This window comes from Platichthys flesus, chromosome 23 (genome assembly GCF_949316205.1).
Source record: "Platichthys flesus chromosome 23, fPlaFle2.1, whole genome shotgun sequence".
Lineage (NCBI taxonomy): Eukaryota > Metazoa > Chordata > Actinopteri > Pleuronectiformes > Pleuronectidae > Platichthys > Platichthys flesus.
The window spans coordinates 9451732-9464613 of NC_084967.1; the positions used below are offsets into that span (position 1 = coordinate 9451732).

The window sequence follows — 12882 nt, forward strand, 5'->3', positions numbered from 1 at the left end:
CAATAAATACTGTAAAAAATATCACCAGTAGAGTGAGTAGGACTCATCATCTCGTAACCATAACGATTTGTACAAAATGTGTACTCATCTAATTATGTGAAATAAATAAATATATATATATTTATTTATATAGAACAATATATATATATGCTTCAGATTATAATTACTTTTAAAATGTATTGAATTTTAGCATAACAGAATTTGACGACACAAACATACAGAGCTTGACATCCTCTCACCTCTGGTGTTGCAGTCCAGCTGAGGTTTTGGGAACATGTAGGTGTGACACAAAGACGTGGCCTCCGACTTCACTTTGATTAGCGGAGGCCTCGGGCGCCCCCCCTCCTTGCCTCCCGTACTCACTTGGTTGTCGTCGACACACAGCGAGTCCACCTTCAGCTTCTTCAGCTTCTGGCCTCTCAGCGACAGAGGCTCCGCACACTTGGCGAAGTTGCCCAGGTTGCGGCTGCTGGGCACCTGCAGCTTCCTGACCAGGCTGTCCAGGGAGCAGTGGCAGCTCCAAGGGTTCTCGTAGAGACGGAGGTAGGTGAGGCGGGGCAGGGGCAGCAGGATCTCCTCGGAGGCTGTTTTCAGTCTGTTGTGCTGGAGGAGCAGGGTGGTGAGCTGCGAGAGGCCGCTGAACGCATCGTCCTCCACCATGGAGATGTGGTTCTGCTGGAGGTCCAGGCTCTTCAGCTGGGTGAACTGGAAGAACATGTTGTCCCGCAAAACCTAAATGGCGAATTATACACGGTTGTTAATACCAACAACCTTGACTTTTATGTTATGAAAGTGATGACTATCTCATATAGTTTGTTGACGATAAGGATGTTTAATGTGAATAAAACATTCTTTCATTCAGTGGTTCATTAATTAAACTAAAATCTAATCGTTGATCAGCCAACAGTGCTTTGAACTAGGATGAACCTAATTAAACAAGTTTTTCCTCAGTCTTCATCATTTCCTCGCTGGCAAAGGAGCATTGTGTTTTGTTCCTCTCAGCACCTGTGACACACATCCTGTATGCTCGCTCAGACACACACACACACACACACATACTGTACACATACACACACACAGCAGAAATGTCTTTGTTTGATCTCCGGACCAAATGAATGGCGCACAGATGCTGGTGGTATCAACAAGCTGCCTGCGTTTAGCTGCACCGTAAGAAACTTGAGACGTTAACTGTTACATAAAGCTCTACTAGATCTTTCTTAGAGGCTGTTTATCATTTTTTTGTTTTATCCGTTTTATCTCTGCCTGTATAGCAGGTGGTCTACGTCTTGTTTTTGGTCTGTATACGTACCTGAATCTTGTTTCTCGCTAGCAGCAGGTGGTTAATGTCTTTGGGCCAGTCCTGCATCACCGAGGTCAGCTGCTTGTCCTGACAGTCGAGGTACTTCTCCCCTGCCTCCATGTACTCCTTGCACTCCTGAGTTTGCCGCCTCATGACCCCCGCCCTGCCTCTGCCTCGCACCTTGCCCCTGCTACCCCTCTCCGCAGCCCCCGACCGAGGGCCTCTCCTGGGCTCAGCCGACCGCAGGACCAGCAAGAGAAGGAGAGCGGCGAGGAGACGCATGATGGGAAGAGGAAAGGGGAGGCCTCTCTGTAAACAGGTCGACCTCGAAGAGACAGTTGTCGGGTGATTTGTGTGACGGGACACTGGAGGCCGGTCACAGCTGTGTGTATGAGGAGACAAACAAAGAAGAGAGAGAGAGGGCGGTGAATTTTTCAAAGTGCTTTCAGTGGCTGGTTCACACAAACTGACCCAATTCAACAAATTATAGATGACACTTGAGTCATTGCAGAGGAGGGGCTGTAGAAAAGAACAATTTAAACCTTGTGCAAATCACGCAGCTTGCCCAGATGGATACGCTTGTGTGCAATAGAAAGGAAATAGGTAGAAAGAATAAGCATATTGGTCAAAAACAAAACCAGAATGGCACTAGAGTGCAAATCTCCGTCAAGGCCCAATAGTCAGCAGCCCCAAATTTCACACACTCATAGATATCAGTTCTCCAAGTATGCCTTTATCAAGATGAATTATTCCCTGAAAAAATTTTGAAAAACACCTCATCTCGCAATGTTAATCACAATGAAAAATATTCCTTGGTTTATCCCCTGGTCCAAATCCATCGCCAAAATGTCATGGGTTCTTCCCCAACCCCGATGCATCCGTCCACCAAGTTTTATGGTGATCTGTTAAGAATGTTCTGTCAATTCTTGTTGACAAACAAATGGGCAACATTACCTTCTTGGCGTAATGGAAGTTGTGCCTTTATATTCGGAGAGACTTTTAAAAATCTCTATGGGCATGCTGACAACCAAAACAGGCCACACCGCACATGCTGAAGTACTTTGCCAAGAGGTAGAGGAAGAGGAAAGTTTGGAGAAGAAAAAAGGAAAAGAGGTTTGAAGGAAAAAGTTAAAAAGTTAAGGGTTAAAATGTGGTTGTGGTATAAAGTGCTTTGGTTAAGGTATATTTAAACTTTTGGACTGTTCCTCTCTAAGTAATAGTGCAGTACTTAACCTGCTGTAAAATGACAAATTACATTTCTTTTTCTGCAATGAGATTGTAAAGCCAGAACGGCGCGGTTTCCCCCTTATTCCTTCTCTACACGCTAAAATACCCGAACAATATAGTGTCCATCTATTTATATATCACTCTAACTTTTAGTAGCCTCGTAGTTATGGACAGACATGGAAACAGTCTTCTGATTTCTCTGGGAGCCTCTGGGGTCAACGTGCCAAGACTCTGTCGTTTACGATCCAATGATTCTGCGACAAACCTTTTTTTTTTTTTATGTGTTATGTCCAGGCAACATTTTCGTACAAAGCCAAAAGGCGATCGATTTAAGTCGATGTGTTCTGCAGCTTTTGCTCTACACACACTTTTTGGTCAAACTCAAAATGGAAACCTTCCCAGATTCTGCTTATTCACATGCAGAATAATCAAATAATAGTTATCAAGATTATCTGTCCACCAAAAAGCAAATAAGCGAATTTCCCAAAATGTCAATCTATTCCTCTAAAACTCATCATGTGGCTTTCTTTCCTGCCTTTCTGTCTCTTTCTTGCGGCCAAGCTGTCTCACAATTTGTTCTGCCAAACTGAAACTATCTTGCGCCACAAATATAAAAATGCCTGCAAATATTAATAATTATAGCCTAATAATGATTGGGATGGTGGGGATTCTGTCCCTTTGTTTGCCACATAGCAACTTGTTTTGGGCTCCATACTCCGTGTGTGCACATTGTATTGTTGAATATGTGAGTCATGGGTCCCATGTGTGATCGGAAGCAAAAAGGTGAAGCCCACGGGTTTGACGAGAAAGACTGCGCACACACAAAACCACACACACACACACATAGATACAAAACACACATGTGCACGCAGACTCAGTCCAACTGTACCAAACCGCAGCCCCCTCACAGTCTTCCAGCCTCCCGAAACAGTGGAACAAGCCCGTCAATGCAGATGTTGTCGCTCCATTGTGAGTAACAGACCGGGCATGTTGCTGCAGTTACAGACAGAAACAGCTGAGAATGCACGTTTCCAGTCCATTGAGAGCTCTTCACTGTCCCAACTAGCAATCGTCTCGAATGAAGCAGACTTCAAAGTTTGATTTGCAGCGAGCTGCTTCTCCAAACCCAACACAAACTGAATGAATGGTCCCTTTCAGCCACCAGCTGTAAGTGTGTCTATGATCGAGTATGTCTTTCATCTGTCTTTATATTAACTCACGTACATCAAACATACCCTCATGGATTTGTGAGTTTGTCTTTTCACTTGCTCGGATTCCGTCAACTGCAAACAGATGTTCTTGGGTCTGTTTAGCTTGATTGCTCTGCTGATGAGAGACACGTTTCTACGGAAGGCAGACTCATGCAAGGCCAAACAGAAGACTAGACGAGACTGAGGTGGAAGCCATGGGCACATACTTCCAGGTTAGTCATTGGGTCGGGTGCAGGTGTTTGTTATGCACTACTGGGATCCAACCACAGACTGTACATAAGAAATGGACGAGATCTGGCAAGTTGAGCCATTAAGAAAGTGCCTGATACCTATAGTCTCTCTAATGACCAGCAGAGTTGCAAGAAAATGCCGGTTTCAATAGAAGTTTATGAGCAAAATAACCTACTTACATAGTTGAGGGTCTCGATTACTGGTTTCATGTCTCATTCAATTCAGCCTTTTGATTGGAAGCTAGAAACCGTCCTATGGCTGCAGATCGCAGATGCAGTTGTATTTAAAAAAAAGAAAAGATTGCACTCGTCAAAATGCCAAACTTGAGGCTTCAAAATGGCAGTTCACAAATGTTGTGACGTCACAGTGGTTTGCTAAACCTTACCAGTGATTCTGTGCAGCTCAATGGGTTAAGCATGGCAATAGTATTGCAAGAATTACAGATTAAATTACACAATCACACTGTCCTCCAAAACACACATCATTTAGGAAAGTGACTAACTAATGGAAAAACCCAAAGTGTCCACAATGTGGCCATAACAAAGACCCAAAGCAACTGTAGTGCATGTGGTCTCTGTCTAACACGTTGGAAACTCCAAACTCTGTCAAACGTCGTTGGTATGATCGAGCACCAGAACTCAGGCTAAAGGGTTCTCTCCATACCTGGCGTTAGACTGCACCGACTTGTCCACCTCCCAAAGATTACTCATACACCCCCCTCTTCAGAGCATTTCAGATTAATGATGTATACTTTATGTTTCTAGTTACTTGCAAGTATTTGCTTTAACCCATGTTTAGTGTGTTTGAGCCTTGTTAAAAGTAAATGTTATGATATGACATGTGCTATTCTTGTTAGGTTGTTGAATCTAAATTATAGAATGTTCATGTATGATCATAACTATAAAAACATCCACTTCAGCTGCAAAAGACAATTTTTTTCTCCTCTTCCCTCTATAATTAAGAGCTGACTTGGAACCATTGGGACCGGTGCTGGTCCAGCTCTGATCTTTTCCACATCACAGCTGTTCGGTCCGCTTCTCAGAAAACTACAGCCATGGTCAGCCTATAATATCCCAACACTCATTCCCGCTGGGACCTCGACAAAACCCACTCGGCCAATCCCATCCTTGCGGTTCACCTCATGTCCATAGCAGCTTCTGAATTAGCTCCTTCCAGTCTAGTATTATTATCCCGCCCCAGCTGCCTCTGGTAGGTCCATGCCAACTCAAAGAAAAACTGACTCCCTCTCTCTCTCTCTCTCTCTGTAAATATCCTGTTAGAAGTTTCCTCAGGGGCACTGCTCTAAATCTGTCACTTTCTGGTGCCACCGTCATCTGTCCTGAACCAGAATAACGTTTGGTCTGGACATGAAATGCGGCGACAACATGTCGCAAGCTTTTGGGGGAAGAATCTGTGGCCTTTATTTTCAGAGGAAAAGAAAGTGGTAGATGATTTGTGTGTGCATTGTGTTCATTCCTGGCCACTTTCTGCCTTTGTGTTGACAACACCTGTGAATCATCACGATCTAGCACCCCTGGGTGTCATCAGCCTATCAATCCTCCCTCTACAAGAAGCCTGCGCCAACTTACAGTCTCTGATTGATCGTTGTACCTTAGCTACCAGCTTTTGCCCACTCCAGCCATTCAGCCTGCCAGTCACCACACTCCTTTTTCTGACTGAAAGACCTGTATCTTACCTCGTTGCTGAAAATTGTCAAAGATGAAGCATGTTTGTCATGAATGTAGGAAAAATGTCAGTTGCCACTCTGCTGAATGTCCTCTAGTGGCTTTCCCCGTTTGGTAAACCCTTGTTATTGTTTTTATCTAGTGCCACCATAAGCTACAGTTCGAATGTGATCAGCACATTGGTGGCTGGCTGCAGTAAAGGGTCATGAATCCTGCATCCTCCATGCTAGTAATGGTGAACAGGCACCAAAGAGAGTCAAAGTACCATCAAAAGATGGTGTATGTCATTTGAGGTAGCTCTGATCACACTGGTCTATATCCATGTGCTACTTCTTTAGGTTTCATTGTAGCTGCATGTGTTTTTGCGCCATCTCCCAGTTGCTACTGCACAGAATCTGGCTCCTTTTTTAATATTGCAATCTACCACAAAGGATTTAGTTTTTTTAGCATTACTGTCTCTTGTAACATGTTTACTGGCTAGCTTCATTATTTGAAGGAATTTGTTTAGTTTAGTTTTGGCAAAATGTGCTTTTTATGTGTGAAAACCAAATAAAACAGACAAAGTGAATGTTATTACTGTACAGATTATGTCATCAATCACGCTGGAGCCTTCAGTACATGTTTGACTGGCAGTTTAATCAGGTTGTTCCCAGTTAAGTAAAGAAGCTACATGCTAACAGGAGTGTAGTCCAAATGCCCCAGGCTCACCCTGTCAGCAGTTCGCTCTTTATATTTGCTGCTAATCGTCAGACGCTTAAGCTCAGTTTTCAATACTTTACTTTAACTTTTTAACCACAGCAGGGGTTTTTTATCGAGAGACCACAGAGCACAGCCAGAGACAAATGTGTAGCAGTGAGAGCAGGATTATGTCATCATGAGCTCGGGCTCTGGTTACCAGTGTTGGCCATTCAGACTCCAACCGTACCATCGTGTCTGAAGCTCCAGAACCAATGGAAAAATCATTAATTTGGTCATTTGCTCTTTATAATCAAAACAGTTTAACAAGTCCAGGACAGTGAGTGCTCTCTATCAAAACAAACCGCAGAATAAATGCTTCAGGTCTGACTGAAAGTTGTTTTGGGAACAGTGTGGACTCGTATCAAGTGCCTCCCTGCTCCACCAGCTTTAATGTGCCTTTGTCTGCAGGATAAACCAACTTGTTCTTTCGTTTGAGTCTCATACTGCTCACATAAAGCTGATTCAGTGACTGCATATTCAGTATGACTCCACATACATTACAGTTAGATAATGCTTAGTGGTGTGTGCTGCACAGTGCAGTGGAATGTGCAGTCGAACCAGGTGGCTTGGCAGGAGTTCAGTGGCGAAATTAGCCACGGTGAGAGGATGTTAAACCGTTCTGCCAAAGAACCAGAGGTCAAAGTGCAAAATGTGTGAATGAAAGAGTGGAAACTTTTCACACAATGCACATGCTCATTTGAAACACAGTAGAATCTCTGCTATGTGGTTGTATATATACGCCCATGCTGGCCACTGCAGTTTCATCCCACCCACCTGTTCCTGACATATTGTATTCAGTAACAATGATAATATTACATCACCAGGACCCTTGACCACTTAAATCTAATCATGTCATCTTTAAGTTCAGGTGACAGCTTGTCAAAATGGGAAATTCCCCGAAGCCAGACTTGAGATATCATGTTAAAATGGCCCAAAACATGTTTTGTGACCTTTGACCACCCTAATCTAACCAGTTCATCCACGAGTCTAAGTGAACACCTGTGCCGAATTTGAAAAGATTCTCTTGATGCATTCTTACCATAACACTTTAACAAGGAAATAAAGTTTTTTTCGCGAGGCCACAGTGAACTTTTCATCCTTGAGACTGGAGAAATAGTTTGTTTGTGCCAAATGTGAAGAAAATCGTGTTCACACGAATGTAGTGAATCAATGGACAACCCAACTGGCTGTTGCTGGCACAGAAGTAAAATAAAACCGCACCAATTCATGAAGATGGAAACTAAGTGAGACACATAAATTACAGGAGTCCCTGAGGAAGACACCTGCGAGCCAGCCTTGTCTCTCTTTGTTTTCTGAACCGTCTCTGGGTTCAAATGGGTCATTTGGCTTCAACAGACCAGAGGAAACACAAACTGGCTGCCCTCTCACATTATCCCTTTCCCACCTACCTCAGGAAAGGGGGTGGGAGAAGTGGACAGTAAGAGAAATACAGATGGAGGCAGCTTTCACATTTTAAAACCATTTCCAAATAATGTTTGAGGGAAGAGAAACAATTGCGGAGAAAGTGAAAGACAGAATGGAAAACAGGAAAACAAGGCTCAGGACAAGATTAACGTCCGAAGTGGAAGTTGGAGGGGACATGGAATATCATGAAGTCAGCATGAGGGAAATTCCCTCTGGCAAAGAAGGTGTTTGGTGTCAGATGATACAACACTGCTCCTGTTAACCCAGCAAAAGACCAGAAGACGATTAAAATCCATAGAGACAACAGCGCATCTATAAGATGTAAATTTGTGGATGAAATTAGGGGATCTTGAGCGACATGATACTTGAAATGTACCACATGCTCTGAGAAACCAATGCCCAGGTTGACTCTTGGCCGGCTGAACAATTTACTGCATGTCATGCCCTTACTCTTTTTTTCCTTGAAGATAATTTTCAATTTTGTGCAGATTCCAGGCATAAATCCCGATTATTTAACAGAACATTTTTGGCTGTGACTGGTCTTAAGCTCAATTTGGTTGCAATATACTTTTCCCACATGATTTTGTTACATAAGCTGCTTTCAGACATGCACTGAACTTTTTTTCCTGAAACTTTTCTGTGTGTGTGGGGGGGGGGGGGTTCTGTGTGATAAATATCAGAGTCAGTTGCTCTATACATTTTCTGGAACTTGTAAAATGCCCATAAAACATCAGAGTGAGCCCGTGTTAGAATACAGCAGGAACATGTGCAGAAAGGTCACAGCGAGCGAGTGGGCATGGCCGCGATGTTTCTAACACGCACACAACAGTAAATACATGTGTCTCAGAATGGAGAAGAAGTGCCATGAAGATGTAGAAGAAGATGTCAACTTTGAAAGACAATGAGATGTAAGGGTTTTTGGCGATAAGGGCCGAAGCCGGTGTTGAAGTGCTGTAACCAAGAACACATGATTTCTCCAGGAACATGTATATCTGAAAACTGAACCAGCTATAATCTGGTTAAAAACTATTGCCTGTGCTCTTGGTTTATCATATGCACAATAACACGGGGACAGGCGAAGCATTACTGACTCGCTGGCTGAGGAATAAGCTAAATCTGCGTCGAGCAATCTTATCCTTGTCAGGATCATTCCAATCTCTGCCTCCCACCTCCAAAGCCTTGAGGCTGCACAGTCTCTTCTTCTCCCTCAGGGGCCCTTAATGCTCCAGCAAAATTGGACAGGCCACATGGGGATGGAAAGAGTTCAGACCTCCAGAGGAAACCGCTCACAAAACACAAGGGCCGCTGTGTTACGGGGAGAGGGTGAGAACAAGAAGGGGAGGCTGCAAAAACAAGAATAAGCCACTAGAATGGAACAGGCAGAAAGTCCATCCATTAGAGATCAGGGGGAAGCTTATAGGTGCTTGCAGAAATCTTTCTCCACCAGTTAGCTTCAGAGTAAGCAGAGAATTCTTTGTTGCCTTTGGGTTGAGTTTCCTCTGTGTGTGTGTGTGTGTGCCCAAAGCTCTGCGGCTTGTTACCATGTAGCCCCACCACCGCGCTAAGACAGGGGTATAAGGAAGGAATGATGGTAGAGAATGTAAAATAGGAGACGGTGGAAAGAATGAAGTATAACCACAAACCCTATATCTTAAACCGGGGGACGAGACAGAGACGGATGTATATATGCCGTGTGTATGGAGAGCAAACACGAGAGACGCTTACACATCCCTGAGAGCCTAATTGAAACCAGACAAGTTCATTTTTGCCTGCAGGAGAGGAAAAGACGATTGGGACAGAGGAAGAAAAAAGGAGCGGAGAGACAGAAAATTACATTTTGGGGTATTCAGACTTCGGGGTCAGAAATGGTGACCTCAAGAACAACTGATGGAAACCAGCCAACCACAGTTTATGTTGTTTACCCATGAGAACTATCTTTGGGGTTCCAAACCTTCCCACAGGAAAAGAAACTCCGGGCTCAGACGAAGGTCATTGTCTCATGCATATGTATTTGTGTGTCCATCCGGCTCATCTGCACTTGTTGTTGTCTAGCAGTTAGCTTTTAGATAACATTAGCATGTAATGATGTGGTCTCCCCTGCACGCCCCCCCCCGACTGCACCCAATCAGGCAAATCTGAAACAGCAAACTGTGACACAATCAACTCCGTCTTAAATACGTTAAACACGAGATTACCGGGGTTTATAGATTCTGCACAGAAAAGTTGGGGAAAGGATTTATTTTACTGTTGTGCAATAGTCTTAAATGTGTTTCCTTATCTGTTCAATTCTGTCGCTTTCTATGAAGAGATCCCGAGTTTCTGCAAAAGGCTTCATTAGATTAAGGGAGTTAGAAAACTTGTCATGAGATAATTTCACAGAGCTTTAACACACACACAAACACAAACACACACGTCTTCCCCCTGCCGGCCCGCTATTTTGATTGGTTTGGTGTGGCGCCAGACACATCTGCACTTAACACACACACACACTCGGAGAGAGAGAGAGAGTGAGAGAGAGAGAACTATCGCTCTTCTTACTACAAAGCACTACACTTAAGTGTTACTGTGGTGAGCTGAAGCAGCAGAAATCCAACGGAAAGGGTCTCACACACTTTTTAATTGGAGTGAATCTTGCAAGTCAGCGCAGAATTCCAGAGTGAAACCACACAACACTAGAGTTTTACTGAAACACACACAGGGGGCATGGAACTCCATGTAGCTGCACACACACACACCTAAAGCAATAGTTTTAAATGAGCCATGCAGCAGCTCCGAGTGTTTAGTCATCTTACTGATTCAATTTTATTTCATAGCCAACATTAAATTCTCTAACTCCCCCCCCCACACACACACACACACACACACACTGTATTTTATTTTTAACTGCATGTATCCAATGAGCATGAGTCACTCTGAAGACATGTCCATCCAGAGTTTCTTACAGTACAAAGTAGGTCCAAGTGGGTAAATCAAACCCTCACGCTGACAAAGTGTTTCTCCCCTGTAGACTCGATCCACTGAGCCACATGTACAAGACGTGATTATAGCATTTAAGTTACATGGGACCGGCACCTGTGGTCACATGTCAAAAGCATCAAAACCTATGTGAGTGCAGTGTCTCCCCACAAACTTGAGCAACTACAAATCTGTTTCAAAATAAACCTGGTAGCTGCAGCTTAATCATGGTAAACTGCAAAATAGGCATAAAAAAGTGCAAACATGCCTCCCATCCCTGTGAGTACCTCCCTTCTGTCCTCTCACATCCTTGTATGTTTGAAATGTTATCAAGTTTCCGCAGACACAAGCTGCAAACATCTCAAGCAACGTTTGATACCAGACACGTGTGGAGGAAGTTTATCTTTTGAAAGTAACGTTTTCCGCATGTTTACATTCATTCTTCGTCTCTGCGGTGGGTATGATCGCATGCCTGCAATGTCCAAGAAACAAAGGAATCACTGAAGAGAAGAAGGGAGTGAAGATAATCCTTTTGATTTTATTACATAGTCTGAAACCTAATAACCACTTCACATCAGGATTATAATAATATGCTGTGCTGTGGAAGTTCAGAGAGACTCTCTGGTGCCAAACTATCCTCGCCAGGAAATCGTCTTGCATATTGAGTATTGTATCAGAAAGGATTGGGGGGGGTTGCAGGATCCTTTGCAGATACACTAATGTGATGGTACATTGTTGAGGGTTCCAGTCCTACCTGTGCTGGGAGAGAATCTGGCTCTGGCTCTTCCACTAGGACCTGCAGATCTCCGGTTGGTCCCGCGTCCCCGGCTCCTAATCCTGTCATGAGAGCTGTGTCCAAGCCAAAAAAAAAACAGATCCTGCCGGGCTGCCTGTAAACTTAGAGCCTGGAGTGAGGCAGGAATGACTGGCTGCTCCTCCACACTCTCTCTCTCCCTCTCCCTTGCTCTCCCCTTCTCTCTCTCTCTCCTTCTCTCTCTCTCTCTCCCTCTCTCTCTCTCTCTAACTCCCCTGCTTTTCACCCACTCAGCTGGATTGCACTCTTCACAATGTGAGGAGGAAAGACAGAGAGAGAGCCTGTGAGCAAGAGTAGCAAAAAGAAAATCTGAAGCCACAAGCACAAGGCTGCATCTGGTCACACACAGACACACACACACACACACACAAACACACACACGTAGGAGGGCTGCAGCTTTGCACTGTTAAACCAATGGCCGCTCGGATATGTTGGCTAATTGTCCTCAGGGATGAGCAGAGAACCCGGGTGGCACAGAGGTAAATCACTCTGAGCCCCTAACTGTCATGCTCCCTGCAGAGGGCGGGGGGGGGGGGGGCTTTGTTCCAAAATAGCCAGAGTCCACATCCAACATCTGCGTTTGATCGCTGCTTTAGTGTAAGATCTCTCCTTTTGTTATGAGGCCTTGGAAGACATTACTGTGCATGTTGCAGCAACACTTTGGCTATGTTTTTTTGCACTCATTGTGCCACCTGTCATTTGAGTTGCATTGACTTCCAGTCGTGCAGGAGGTGAAACCCTACACTTTTATTTATAGTCATTTATTTCATGCCATTTAATGCCAGCAGTGTGGCTCTAGGGTTGGCAATGTTAGCCACTTTGGTGCAGACTAAAATAGTGCAGCAACTTTAGCATCAGTTGTCATCGGTGTTTGTAATGACAACCACGGTGGGGTGTGGCCCAGGCTGGATTTTTCTGTCCGAACCCAATGGAGCCTGATTGAAAAACTAACCAACTCTGAACCTGACTGGAACTGGATCCGGACAGGAAAACCCAGAGCCCGATGTCGTCTACGTTTACAGGCACAAGTCCAGTAGATAGCTCCGCCACCGTGACTGCACCAGATTCGAAACCAGGTATAATTTAAAAAATTTGGTCCGAACATGCACAGAACGAGTTTGGCTTTGGTATCCACACTCAGATCCACCGCCCTGTTTAGAATGAATGGAAAACCTATCATTGCTGCATCATTTCAAAAGTCATTATTTATCTAGTTGTGAATGTGAATGCTAGTTTGACTTTACCATACACAACTAGGGACAATACACAATGTCAAGCTAGGATTTGCTCCAGCTC

General features: G+C 44.2%; 1 protein-coding gene across 1 annotated transcript in view; it reads right to left on the reverse strand.

Moving 5' to 3' along the window:
- The window catches only part of lrrc17 (leucine rich repeat containing 17), a 23995-nt gene extending 12214 nt beyond the window's left edge, over positions 1–11781 (reverse strand). Inside the window, exons 1-3 of the mRNA XM_062383075.1 lie at positions 11527–11781; positions 1310–1682; positions 240–732 (exon numbers count right to left, since the gene is read on the reverse strand). Of these exons, the coding sequence (XP_062239059.1) occupies positions 240–732; positions 1310–1582 (766 nt within the window). The 5' untranslated portion in view covers positions 1583–1682; positions 11527–11781. The remainder of the gene's footprint in view (positions 1–239; positions 733–1309; positions 1683–11526) is intronic.
- Between the last annotated feature and the right edge of the window lie 1101 nt (positions 11782–12882).